Source organism: Daktulosphaira vitifoliae, unplaced genomic scaffold, assembly GCF_025091365.1.
Source record: "Daktulosphaira vitifoliae isolate Bord-2020 unplaced genomic scaffold, ASM2509136v1 Scaffold_4, whole genome shotgun sequence".
Classification (NCBI taxonomy): domain Eukaryota; kingdom Metazoa; phylum Arthropoda; class Insecta; order Hemiptera; family Phylloxeridae; genus Daktulosphaira; species Daktulosphaira vitifoliae.
Genome location: NW_026099575.1, coordinates 24033260 through 24048403, shown reverse-complemented (window position 1 = coordinate 24048403; position 15144 = coordinate 24033260). Strand labels below are relative to the sequence as shown.

Here is a 15144-nt window from a genome sequence, read left to right as displayed (position 1 = left end):
GTCGTATAATTAGTAAAAACAATGTGATTTATCATATTTTGTGATTTTTCAAGGGTCGTGTACTGTCTGTTATGATCTATTACCGGCATATCATATAGCGGCGTTTGAATTATAGTTCATAAATAACCTTAAATGCCACAAATATTTTTTATTTTTGTAGCCAAAGTGTGTGACCAGAACATCTCATACTCATTAATTAATGCTTAAGTGCAACCGTAAATTTAAAATTCGGAATTACTTCTGTCTACTAGATATTTAATAAAAAAAATTGCATACACCACTGAAATACATTGATGTGTAAAAAAATTTGTTTACTGATATCAAGATGATGATCTAGAACAAAATGTTGAGAATTTATGAAATGAGTCACACAAGTTTTACGTTTAAATGTTTAATTTAGAAAATATTTATACACCTAAAGTTTTTGTACTAGGAAAACTCATGTTAAGTGCCCATGACATTTAAATACTTATATCATAAAATAACTTATATTTATGGCGTATGGTATTTTATTGTACCCTTTGCTGAAAAATAAACGGTGTACTGAACATTTGGTTGTATATGAGTAAACTTGGCGCAAGCGTTTGAGGGTCATCTTTTCCCAGTCTGAGGAAAAATAAAAAAACTGCGTACGCTGCCGTCGAAATACATAAATGGTCACCCATCTGAGATCTAACGGCGGTATCGGAACACATGTCTTTAATGGTTTTATTTGCCAACAATTTGAATTTTTACTTATGAAAAAAAAATCACAATAATGTGCATTATTTTTCAACAGAAGTTCTGTTGGGCATTTTATTCATTGTTTTTTTAACGACCTAAGGTCCTTTCGGAACAGTGTTTCGTAACGTTTGCAAAACAACCCGACATGCTTTTGTTGTAAATCAAAATAAAAACGTTGTAGTGCGTAAAAGCGATTGTTGCGATTTCCTTGACCTTTTGTATATAATGACAGCCCTTTGGTGACCTTCAACCGCCAACGACTAGATGGCGGTGGTCTCGCGAAAACACTCACCTTTGCAAACCACGAAACGCACTGTGGCGGCGGCGGCGGTGATCCGGACAGCGGCAGCCGCGCACCTGCGCAAACGCGACCCGTTCGCCGTTGATACTCATTGCAGGCCTCGTACGACATTCCTGCGACGAGCGAGCGGCACTGTGGTTGTAACCCGCGCTTACCATTCGGCGTGCGCACACATCATAGCAACACATACAAATACATATCGGAGAAGACTTTCAAATCGGTTATTATTTTTTTTTTCATTAGCAATAGCGTTTCTGACCGTGTACATATTGTGCCCCGTGTAAGGTCACGGCAGGCCCAATTGTGCGATTCCGCGTACGCGAATTTTCGCAGTGCTCAGCCGGAAGACAAGAGTACGAGTGATTTTTTAAAGCAAACTTTCTTAATATCGACACCGAGGATGCGGGCCGTCGTCCTGTGCGCAGCCCTGTTCATCGCACCCCTTTACGCGCTTACGCTCAAGGTAAGAATTGTTATATGACATGTCTGTATTTCACTTTTGTTATGACTATACGGATAGCACATTTTGGTGTTTCACTATTCGTAAAAAATACGGTTATAATGACAAATGCAATTAAGATAGTTGAAATAACTGAGTATTCGGTTAAGCCGACCATCCGTTTAGTCGTTCCAACTGTATGTTTATTAGATTCGCCACTTTATATATCCGTGTGTTTATTTTTCCGTGTGCTGTAAAGACTAAAATAAAATCGATAGAACTCGTGTGTGAGAGTCAAAAAGGACAAATAACCTTAAAGTGGATTCTGTATGGATACGTGACCGAAAACCATTACAACGCCGAACATGTTGTGTTGGTAATATTATGACTATAGACGTATGATAGATAATAGGCAGGGACGCATGGGTTTTATCGAAGAAGGGAATTCCACCAACTACCCTTCGATATTGTCCACTACTACTATGTAACACAATTACGTTTTGCCATGGAACTTTAATGGCCTGTCACCTTGCTCAATTTTATCGTAAATATTCGATCGACTTAGTGTAAGCGGAAAATTAATTAATAATAATACCATTAAAATTATAATGGTTCTAGCGCTGGACAGCTTCCCGGCTACTGTTTTAAAATAACTGGAAACGAACCAGTCCGCAATAGGTAACGTTACACCGACAATAGTATGTTTGTAATCGCTACCTGTTCTAGTAGTACCCGTACAAATGCGAGTGTACGTCCATTTGCGTGTTATTGTCCTCGTCGCTCACGCTGTGCTCACATTTACCGGTGACCATTGGTATTATATCTTGTCCAGTTAGACGCGCGTGCACTCTTTGTGAAAGTCTAACGACAATGTTAAATGGAACCGGTTGCTTTTTATTACTTTTTTATGTATTAGTGTACCACTGACAAAAGATCAAAACAAACCAAACGTTTAACAGAAAATACACGTACGTCGGACGACGGGTAATTTGTTAATTTTGTACATAAAAACTGTCTTTTTACGTTTTGGATTCAATTCCTACGCAAAGTTTGATAGCAATCAGTGGGTTTTTCGAGCAATTACCATGTCCCCATTTTTTTTTTTTTTTTTTTTTTTTTTTTTATGACAACAAAATAGTACCATGTTGTGTCTTAGTTGGTGACCGAAAACCCTGAGGTCTCGTATACAGGCCACTCTTTATTTTTATTTTCTAGTGACAAAATGCGGTCTTCTATAATCCTTCCAGTCGGACACCCAGTCACGTTTTTTCGAGACTAACGCCGCGGGCTGCCCGCACAGGACGAACAATTTTTTTTTTTAATTTCACTCTCGAGGAACAGACTTAAGACACAACAACTCGAGCTTCTCAAAACCGAAGTAGTTAATTAATATTTATGACGAGACGGTATAGTTTTTTCAAATCGCCACACTCTGCTGTTGACCCAAACTTTTTTGAAAATTTAAAAAACACACGTTTTAAAAAAATGTTCTTAAGTTTACCCACAATAAGTATAATAACAAGTTTTAGAAAACGTTAAAGTGTTAGACAATGGATTTTATTTTCGAGTTTCTACTCGAATGGTATTGTATCCTGCATTAGTTTCGTTAACTAATTACATTTTTTTATCTGTTTACAAGAAGCGTAACAGTGAACACAATTTACGAATGGCATCTTTAAGCAATCTGTTTTCGCATTACTAAACAGGACAATTCAATTTTCGATTCTTGAACATTGTCGGACGTGCTGTTTAAATTTAATGCGAACCAAAAGGTTTCGCACGTCGTCAAAGATCTTCGAAAGAGGCTGACCGTTTGTGTTTACGCATATAGGCTTGTGTACAAGATTAATTACTCATCCAGGTGTATATCACAGTCTCTTTTTAAACCGGTGGACGGAGTGGTGGCGGTGGAGTAGACAAAACATTTAATGCAAAAACTAAAGTAGTCCTTAACGCACTTTTCCGGCGTTCGCGTACCCTCAACGTCCTCCTCTATTTTGCCGCATAACCAGGCCTGCCCGGTTATTAAATTCCACCCGGCAGCAGAACACTGTAGGGTAGGCGGACGGTTGTTTTCCACATGTAACCGACAGCATGGCAGTACCAGAAGTGGTGGTGGACTGCGAAAGAGCCGTTAGGGGAGGTTGAGGGGTAATCAATATTTCCCAACGTTGCCGGCGCGCGGCAGCCGCTTTCTACGTATTGCATGGGCGCCTAGCGTCTTGAAGCGCACCACGGCAACCACAGAATAATTACAGGGCAGTCACCGTGGTTTTTTCCTAGTATTTTGTTTTCACTTTTTATTTTTATTTCCTCCCCTTTTATTTCGTACTGCGGGACCTATTTCCCTTGGACCCAAACAATTGTGAATTCTCGTAAACGTATTGCGTTTAATGAGTGCTGGAAATATCGTCGCGTTTACATTTGCCTCACGTGTACAACAACCAAGTTAACACCTGCCGAATTACATTCGTTGAAATCATCATTTCCTGAGACACTCGTTAAAAAAGTAACTTTACACTGAACCATCTCACTGGTTCCGTTGTGTAGTTGGAGACACTGTTTTCATTATTATCATTGTCATTAAATGTGGTTTTAACGTTATTTCATAATAATTTTATTATAATGCAGCTAAACGGTTAAGCACGTGTAGTTTACTATATAGAGCCAGAAGGGATATTAAAAGAGGCGTTCTAATTACAAGACCGTAGAACACTTAAATTAATTATTACACAATCTCGTTTATGTGTTAGGACACTAAAGAAAATATCAAGCTTATAACATGACTTTAAAATTAACTAAGTCAACTTAATGCGTTTAATAGACTTTGTCTACTTAATATTTATATTCTATTAGAATAACAATAGCGATTTAAACATTTAGAACTTGTCTTTGAGCTATTATCACATCTAAATTTTCAGCATGAAATGTTACAAAAAATAAATAAATACTATGCTTATTTAACTGCTCTTGTGTATGAAAGCATTGGGTGCGCCATACTGTAGCACATGTAGCAACATGTTGAATTATATATTAAATAGTAAATACAAATTGTAAATATTTATTTTTGTTTATTTACTTGTCGGAAAAATATGTTAAGTATTATACATGACCATAAGCAGAAATTACCCTTTAGATTTTCAATTTTTTTAGTACACTATAAAACTTTCAATTCTATTTATTTTTATAAAAAAATCATAAAAATATTAGTATTTTTATGGCATTAATTCAATTTAATGGCAATAGCCACTAAATTGATTTGTACAAACTTTTTAATAAATAATTTCGTTGTTAATTTAACTATAATTTAATAATTATGAATTTTAATATACTTTTACTGCTTATACTACAATATCATACCTGTTTAATAATATTTGTTTACAAATTTTATGTTCAAAGTATTCATCAGTTAAAAATTATTGTCTTATATTTACTAAAAACGTAAAACGTTTAATTGAATTAGTAATGTAAAAGGAATATCTATAATATAATATCAATGATATGATCATTTACAATGTAAATACATATTTTTTGGAAAATTATTAGTCAATATTCACATGAAATATTTATTGTAAAATTAACTAATCACTATTAAAAAAAAAAAAAACAATAAATATATTAATTATTAACGTAATCCGCCATCTTAACAAACCTTCTAGTACCAAATAGTATAATATTAATAATGTACCAGACTCGTTATTCTGTACGTCATGTCATTTTCTCAACGTTTCATAATTACTTAAAACCTCAGGCAAAATATGAACAAATTTATCTTGTTTATTTTAATAGAGATGAATAAATCATTAAACCACAGAAGTTGTTTTTGCAAGTAAAAAATAACTCTTAATTATCACCATGATTTCTAAACATACATCCGTCAATGTTTTCAGTGACAAAAAATAAGTTTTTGTTGGATTATTATACTTTTGTATTAGTATGAATAAGTATTAGTAATTTTAATAATATTATACCTTGATTATTCAATTGTTATTATCTATTTTAACTTATTAATACTTACTAGTAAATTTCAGTAAAAAAATTGAATGCTACTTCATTATCATATTAAGAATTCTTTGTTATACATATGGTTTATCTATATTTACTTTTTGGGTCAAAATAAAAAAAAAAAGACTTCAAATAAAAAGTAACCCCTGTTGTGGAATTTCCTGTTAAATAATCATACAAAAAGAAATCGCTAGTTTCTTTTACGTTTATTTTATTTTTTACTTTTTAAGTATTTATTTAAATCATGCTCAAATCATTATACTATTGTTATGTAAAATACTCTATGGCAAACTACTTTAAAAATTATTATTTTTTTGTCCTGATTATGTATTTTTTAATAAAACAAAAAATAATTATTATATTGGTTAAATACAAAAAAGATAACAATAATAAAATTTAATGTTTCGTTTATATAAAATAATTTGTTATTATTTAAAGTAATCTAAAAAAAAAAAAAACAAACTAATAAAATAAAGGGGATAATCAATTGATAAAATTAATAAAAGATCTTAATATTATACAACAGCTATTTTAAAGCTGAGGACACGTAAATTTAAAATAATGACTAATATGTACATACATTTTTTATTTTGCTGGATTTGTACCAACGATAATAATTATACATTTTAATATCACTGCAGTCATTTAAGACTCAAACAAAAGTGAACTTCAATCACAAAATACGAAGAAACTAAAAAAATGTGTCACTTTTTTAGTTAAAATAATTTAAGAAAAAGGAATGGTTTTAGTGCTCAAATGACTTTAATTTTTAAGAAACTGAAAAGCTCTTTTCTAATCTAAAGAATTATTCTTTTAACATTTCTAAGTTGTTGATAACTTAGGACGGTACTCTTACTCGCTATTTGGAAAGAACATTACTGTTAATTATTGTAGGCCGTTCTTAATTCATTACCATCATACCAAATTAAATAGCGTGATCCTTGTCTGACATTCAACTTGGACGAGACCAATATATTCTTTACGTCCCTAGAGTTTACTTTCGGGTCTGAACAATTATTCTGTCCTTTTGTGCATTGTCATAATTTATTTAAAGAGAAATTATAAATACCTGCTTTATAATAAAAATGTTTTTATTATATCAATATAACTTTTAAATATTTTATTCATCATTCGTGGTCTTCGAATTTAATTAGTAGCAAAACATTTTAATTAAAAATGAAAAGAGTAAAAAGTTAATTGTGCACGTCTGAATCTGTTTCTTTTGATAGTATTGTATAATTAAAATAAATTAAGTATAAATAATCCTAAAATTATCTTGAAATAATGTTTCAAGACGCATTAGATAATACTAATTCGTATATAAAATTATTACTTACAGTGTTAGTTTTATACAAACTTTTATTGAATTTTCACTATTAGTGATCCTCAGGGAAGTTAGGCCATTTATAAATACTTCTATGGTTTATTATAAATAGGTCTGTTGAAAATTGAAATGCTCATATTAATAAATTAACATGAATTGTGATGTACGTTGAAAAAGTGTATTATTAGAGGTGGACAGCCCATTTGTGTTGGGTTATTAATGAGATCCTTAAGTCCAAATAATCACTTACAACATTTACCAGTATAACCTCTCCGTGGAATAGTATTATTTTCTGACAGTATTTGACAATATAGTTGAATTAGGTCATCGAAAATTTTAATATGATTGATATATATTAAATTGATTTGTTTTATTAATATATTAGTGGCAATCATCTAGAAGTAATAATTTTAATTAACATATGAATGCGAAATCTGCGATATGAGGACAGTTGATGTGAGTGTAGATGATGTGGGAGATCGTGTCAAGTGGAAGTTTAAGATAAGGGTGGCCCACCCCAAGTACTTGGAATTAAGGCGAGGAAGAAGAAGAAGAATGCCAAATCATAGTATAATACAATGGGATATTTGGATTTAACCGCTAATTGAATCAATACTAAATTTTACGGTCAATAATCACCTTAACCTTATACGACTGGTTCAAAATTACTAACACAACTGTTATTTACTATGTAAAATCCTAATTAGTAAAAATAGATTGGTTAACTAATATTCATTTTTGAAAATACTCATTTTATTCTTATAAGATAGTTAAAGTTTATCGTGAAAAAAATAACTCTGAAATGTAACAGGAGAAATTAAAACTTCGATCCCGTGTAATTTATTGCCTAAATTTCGAACTAAGGTTACACGTGAGTATTTATGGAACACTTTTATTTCTGTTTGATTATTTTTAAGGGTTTTCATAGTTATTTTCGAATTATGTTATTTTGTGTCATTATAAAAAAAAGTAGGAAATTTTTAATACGTTAAACTGAAGTTTATATTGTCAATAAACAGAATTAATAGATTAATAGAGGGACATGGTGTGATTAAGTATAACATCGGTTATATGACGTAAGTCGATTTCTATTCATAAAGACTAGAATGGGAAACAGCAACAATGCCCTAAGAGTCAAGCTATTTATTGATTTCCAACACCCGTTTCCTGAGTGTACACTTTTTTTTTTCATTGTTTTACTTTTTGAATCCACTTGGTCATGTGTACGTTCTCCCTTTACAATAACAAATTCTCTCTCACACGCACAATGGATACGATTTTGTTTTTCGGTTAGGACAGAGATGAACTAAGTTTAATTTCCACATTGGAAACCATACGTACCTGCGATGAGTGTGCGGGCCAGGGGAGTCACGTTTCCATGATCGTGTGTGACACATAAATTAGTTTCGATTTTTAGTGGCTTCAGTTGACACTCCTTCTATTCTTATATTTCAGTACCTATTATGTTGTTTAAACACAAATAGAACCAACCGTACTGTTCTCGACTAATCAACACGAGTGTTTTCTCAACGTTAAATACACATAGGAATCAAAATAATGTTCTCGATAAAACCTTTATTTTCTTAATCTATAGATGTACAATTGTAAAAATTTATCGTTTAAAATTTAATTGAACTCAAAATATTGTTATTCTCTGGTAATACAGAAATTTATATTTTAATTCTAAAGCTCACATTTATTTGCAAAAATCATTTAGCTTGACTAGATTCTTTTTTCGTCGAATAATTTGATTTTCATGTTTATACAAGAGGAAAAAGCAATAAGAAAATAAATAAGTAAAACTATTTGTGCTTGTCGACTTGGCGAGATTGATTCATTTTCTTTCAATATTAATATTCCTCGGTGTTAAAATTACTTTTATTACTGTAGGACTTACATTAATTGAAATCTTTTGATGAACCGTTTGCGATGGAAGTTTTTCATTTATTGGGATAAAAATAAATACATTTTTACCTTCTTTAACGATTTTCTGAGTACCGGTGAATTCTTATTGGAAAGCAAAACGAACATTTAAAAAACAATTCGACCTATCGGTAAAATAATAACTGTGGACTATTTTTATCACCGTAAAACTTGTCGGCATAAAATCTATTTTGATCGCCATATTATTATGTAAATTGTATAAGTTTCGGTTTTGTTTCCATTCTAAATTTTATGATTTTATGCATTTTTTTTTTTATACGGCTTTAGTTGTGAGTGTATGCTAAATTTATTCCATCATAATATTTTATTACCATTTATTATAATTCAGTGATCATAACAATGATAGTTGTATCGTTTACTTTTTTTATTTAAAGTAAAATGCCAAAAAAATACATTATTTATCCATTATACACGAAGATTTTGAAAAATTGTTTTTTAAAAGCTTTTTAGTTTGCTGAAACGTGATACTCGTCTTACTTTGATTTTGAAATGAAAAAATCAAAACAAAAAAAAAATTGATTAGGATTTTGTGTTTTACACTTTTTCCCCTCCATTTATCATCATCTATTTTAGAGTACTATCATCTATTGTTTTATTATTCCCATGATAATATTCTCCTCCCTGTTGACTCCGCATACAAACATAAACATAATCTTTGTATTATTTGAAAAAACAAAACACAAAAAAAATTCCTCTCTGCGAAATCTCTTTGTTTTCAATCGATGAGCGCAGTTGATTCCTACTGAAAATATTATTCATAATTTACCACTGCGAGAGAAGTTAAGCCACACTGAAATATTATTCTTCAGCCGTTAATACCGAAAGTTAACGTACAAAACCTAAACCCGCTAGTTTCGCCCAGGATCACCATCAATGACATTTTTGTACCGACCGTGTAATGGTGTCTATTTTTTATATTCTCTCTCGGTGTACAGCTTTTCCTCTACCACCTCTGTGAGCTTAAAGTTGTATTCATAATACCACAGATCTGCGCTATCTTCGTCATCAATTTCGTGTCAGGTTTCATTCTAATTTAATCTAATCGAATAGAGATTACTGTTTTGTTTTCATTCGGCTTTAAATTATTTTTTTTTTTTTATATTCAGTACCAATTTAAAGTTGATTTAAATGTTCAAAAACAAACTTAATTATAGTAGTAGTCGATCGAATCGAGAATTAGCCGCGACCCGTCGAAAAAAATCTCATAATTAATTACTCCTATTCTCTGGTCTATACTCTACGACTAAATTAATTGATTTTTCCCTTGTATTAAATTAATTCGGATGGTTTATTACGTTTCACGTGTAATTCTATAATTTCGTATTTGTTTTCACGTTGCCTTTGATGTTTTACAGTGCCAGCCTTCGCGTTGTTTAATATTTCTTTGGTCAGTAAAAGTGTATTCTAATAAATAAACCGTTAATGTTTTACAAGTTGTCGTGTCCCTCGGCTACGATAACTACACCGCGAGAACTTTAATCAAGTGCCCGTTACTAAGAGCGTACCAAACGAATCGCGAGTTTATTAGTTTATGTAAACAGGCGGGTTTTTTTAGCGCACAACAGTAACAAAATAGATGTAACGTGATTCACATTATTCCATTTTCAATCTATTTAAACACCTAGTGTGAAGTATAGTGCAACCAAGTTCGTCTGCATTTTATATTTATCTAATACTCTATAAAACGAAATATTTACTCAATTTAAGCGTTTATCGTCGCCAATGTAAATATTTTAATGATTTTATGTTATTTTCAAGTGTTGTTTTAGGTTCTGTCGTGCATGTTATTGTAAGAACAGTACTGACAGGTTTATTATATTCAAAATTACCTAGACAAATTAAATTATCAATTACTGACATTACAATGACTCCTCGGAACCATATACAGAGCACATGATATTTTATACATTTTCACGGATAACTTATATTCGAGAAACTCGAGACCGCGCAAAATGTGTTTAGACGATACTACACAACGTTATAAAATGCTAATGAAATAATCGTTAATACTTTGTATGCCTTAGCATTATTTTAGACACCCCGGTCTTTATAGCCAAACATAACTCTGACATTTCCTTTCAGAATAACCGTTTTTTTTCTATTATTTCTAATTTTCTAAGAAAATATTTTGCAGTCGTGATAATTGTACAACTAATTATGAGATTAATAGTAAACTATACCAACTGACACAATGTATTGTTGAAACTACTCGGATTAATGGAACATGGCAGACAGTTAATGAGACTGCGATGTGATTTAATGTAAACCCGTCGAGACATTCACATGGCATTATAATAAATCATAAGATAGATAAATGTTGGCTTTTATTATAAGTAGCTTATTCTGTAATTGTGTAATAAACACCTAAAGCACGATCTTTCTCGGTTACAATACTCGAGGTTGTATTTATTAAGGGAAATTCCAACATAAAATAAATCATCATTAAATGTAATTTATACGAGTGACGCTCATTTGCCTGAAAAATCTACTTTCTTTGGATTTTAATTACTGTGCGTGATCAGTGTACTCAATAAAATTGTGCAGACAAAACCGATGGCGCTGAGATTGTGGCTAAATAAATGTGTCGCCTATATTGTAAATTATAATTTATTCCAAAGTCGTTGTTGTTAGACTATTACTCAGTATTTTGGGATAGCTATATGTATACGGTACTCTTCAACATTGTTCAGGAATACTTGGCGGTGTATTGAGGAGCTATACAGCGGCAGTGTATAACAAGATGCAGATATAATCGAAAATCCCCTCCGTTTACTTTGATCCAATGCGTCTTATTAAATTTAACCAATCTGCGATATTTCTCGGTACAAAAGAGGAGTAAACACACTCAAAATATTATCTCATAATGAATTTATACTCGGATAAACTTCGAGAAAGCCTTTGGGAAACGATATAGAAGAACGCGTATAAAATATGTGAGCGTTTTTTTTTTTTTTAATATTATTATTAATGTTCTTGCGACTGATAAATTACTTTTAAATTATATTATTTGAGAGGGTTTCCGCTGTTTTACATAGTTACCAGCGATACGGATATTTTGTAGGTCAAATGGTATTTTCATGACTTGGTGCAATCGTCGTCGTCTCGCCAACGCGAGTTTACCGTTTAAAAAATAACTTTTGGGTGAATTGCACTTTATTGCGATGGAAATGTAAATGAGAGATTCGTTTTGTTTACAGCGTCGTACACGAAATCACCGGGCAAGGGACTAGCAATCAAATGGTCTTTGGACGTTTTATAAACGAATACAATTGCTGTTTCCTGCGCACTTGAATTGCACGCAACAAATTACATCTGGGGGAAATCCCTGGTCAGTTTTCCTAGAGTTAATCAGATTACTTTTCTAGACGTCGTAAACGCATTTAAACGGCATGAGAGCTTTTTGTACGTTCGCTCTCCGGAGGGTTGAACTGGTATCGTAAAATGTATTATCGAGTATTTTTCAAATAATTTTTCTGACGTTTCACCTCGTTATGCTTATTTGGTCGAAACAACAATACCGTTTCACATGCGTCATTAACCTATTAAACCTTTCGCGATTTCGCACGACATGCAACTCGTATTATATTCGCTACTAAGCCAACCCCCGCAGCCATTTCGAACCCTTTTAACGTCTCTCGGCCATCAAATGTGAGCTTTTCACGGTCCACGACTTTTTAAACGCTCTAATTCCTACCGATCGATGATTTAACCACTACGACCGTGTATTGCCCTAACCTATATTCTTCATTATTTATACCGGCCAGTATTTTTGTTGCCTGAAATATTGACAGCGAAAACAAATGTTCAAACAACACTCGAATTTCCACTCTAAATACAACAATCATTGCCGTGTTATTAGACAAACAAATTGTACCGAAATAACAATTATTTCGGAATCGTTCCAATAGGTCGTAAAAAAAAAAAACGAAATTTTCGTCATTTTATTGTTTTAGGAGAGACTCGCAATGTTTAATCTAAACGACAGACCGCCGCGTTTGTCGTTAAAACGTGTACGACATTTCAGTGTTTTTGATTTGAATTTGTTTGACCAAAAATAATGTACACAATATGGCGGCAACGACTCGTCTAAAATATAACTCGCCCGTAGGCTAATTCAGCTGAACTATCTCTGACCGGCCAAGTCCAGAGAAATATTTATCATTCTTCGTTAGTGTTACACGAGAAAAGAAGAAACGAATCTGTGTAGCTCTTTGTGTGTGCCTTTTCGCTGGTTGAAATTTCATTACGAAATTTTGAACCCATCGAGCAACGCGCGGTAGTGTTTTGAGGCGACCTAAGCTGTAGACGCTTTTAATTAAAACAAACTGAACAACAGGCCATTGTTTTACGTCATACTCTACTCGACATGTTGGACGTTTCGAATTAAATTGCCCCGCAGGCATGTTGTTTTAATGAAGATTTCTTCCGTGTCCAAGGCACTCACGGCATTGTGACCGCCTTAACACAATAAAGGATAACTAACGGCTTGTCGCGTGACGTCTCTTGCCATACATGTTTACGGGCATTTTCCATCCGTCATCGGTGCGACCCGCTGATTGCGTTCCCTCGCACTTTCAACACCTATCTACTCGTGTGCATTACCAACCAACTTCTTTTATCTCGGCCTCAACTTATCCTCCCCAGGGCCTACTGCGAATGCAGAGAAAACATTAGTGACGACTCGCGTTTTTTATTTTTTACACACAACCACCAAAGTAAAATAGTTCAACGAGAGTACTGGCTGTTGTCGGTAACGGCATCCTGAGAATACTCTTGACACTTCACAATAAAAAAAAAATTTGCATTGCAGATTATTATGAATAATATTCGTTTTGAAATTACCTTTTCACTTGTACTCTCAGAGTTGAAATTTGAAATTACTTTCTTTAGCTATTTAGTAAGTTTTATTGAAATTTTAAACAAAAGTAATTGAGAATTACGAAAATAATTATGCAGGTATTTTACAAATTACTAAATATGAGCTGCGAAAATTAAAACTTCTGTATATATTGGATAATTGCTGTAAGGCATGTTGTCAAAATTGTATTATATTTATAAGCAGACAACAGACGTTAAAAATTAAAATTTATACGTATAATAAATCATTGTTTTCATTTGAATAATACTACGATAAATGTATTATGCTATTTTAGAATAGTTTAAAATAAATAAAATGTGTTTTATCCGAAGAAAAAATGTTTAAAACATGAAATAATATAAAGTAAGTGTAATATGAAAAGAGTCACGTTACTATAGTGACCATACGATAAAGTAAACTTCTTTTTCGAGATTTAAGTGTTTTGTATAATAGAAATCTTTTATAATATTATACATAATATTATCATCATTATTTATAAAAAAAAAAACCACAAAATGTTCAATTTACATTAAATTAACCTTATAAAAGTTCGAGTCAATGACGTGTATTTTATTTAATATAATGTCATTATTAATGACAAATAACCACATACGATTTATTTGTAGAGTGTGATAAACAATTTATAGAATAGAACGGATTCGATAATTGTTTATGATTTATCGAATTCTATTACAAAAATCGCATACATCATTATAGTTACTATAAAAATGATATAATTATTGATAAAACTAAAAACTTTTAACAAATCAAATGCGTGTCGAAGTTAGATTACATTTTAGTAATTCGCGAGAGTCTGGATTGAACACTTTGATACTAGTAAGACATAATTTATCTTAGGTTTCTTATTTATTTTGTGAAAAATAACAAAAAATTTTATATTTACTTAACTATTTTATATGCATGCATGAATGAATTTAACGGAGGGTTTTTTGGAATAATATTATTATGTATAATAATAATAATTATATTGCCTTGACGTGCATTTTCTAAACCTTTGGATGTTTATTGCAAAAAGAAAAATTTCAACCTCTTTAATGTTTTAATCATTAACTGAGCAACTAAGAGAACTTAGTTGCTCCAATGTATACTAATATATTAGAGTAATAAATTGAAAACTACACTACAAATTGGCGACAAATTCATTGATTATTTTTAATTCTATGAGCAGATATTTGAGAAAATGAATTTTAAATCAATTGGACCAGTTAATAAGATCGACAAACTCATATAACTGGGTGAACAAACCAAGTGTCATTTATCTATTGGCGATCAATATATGTACTTGGCGGCTAAATGGTGAAATAGGAAGTCGGCTATCTTACCCAATAATCACTTTGTTGTATTCTCCCATGATCCCATGATATATAACAATTAGTACATAAGCTGGCAGTACTGTGTTAATAAGTGTATATTTTAAAAGACCGTTAAAAGCGTTCTTAACGCTTATCGATGCAACGTTGCCAGATTGCTTTTTAAATGTATCTTTAATTTGAATTTGTTGCTATTACTACTTTGTTCGGCTTAATTTT

General features: G+C 32.0%; 1 protein-coding gene across 2 annotated transcripts in view; it reads left to right on the top strand.

Annotated features, from left to right (window-relative positions):
- The first annotated feature begins 1117 nt into the window (after positions 1–1117).
- The window catches only part of LOC126903599 (amyloid-beta-like protein), a 50773-nt gene continuing 36746 nt past the window's right edge, over positions 1118–15144 (top strand). Inside the window, exon 1 of one of the 2 annotated variants that reach the window (XM_050681884.1) lies at positions 1118–1487. In XM_050681884.1, the coding sequence (XP_050537841.1) occupies positions 1425–1487 (63 nt within the window). In that variant the 5' untranslated portion in view covers positions 1118–1424. The remainder of the gene's footprint in view (positions 1488–15144) is intronic. The other variant, XM_050681883.1, reaches the window with a different exon arrangement.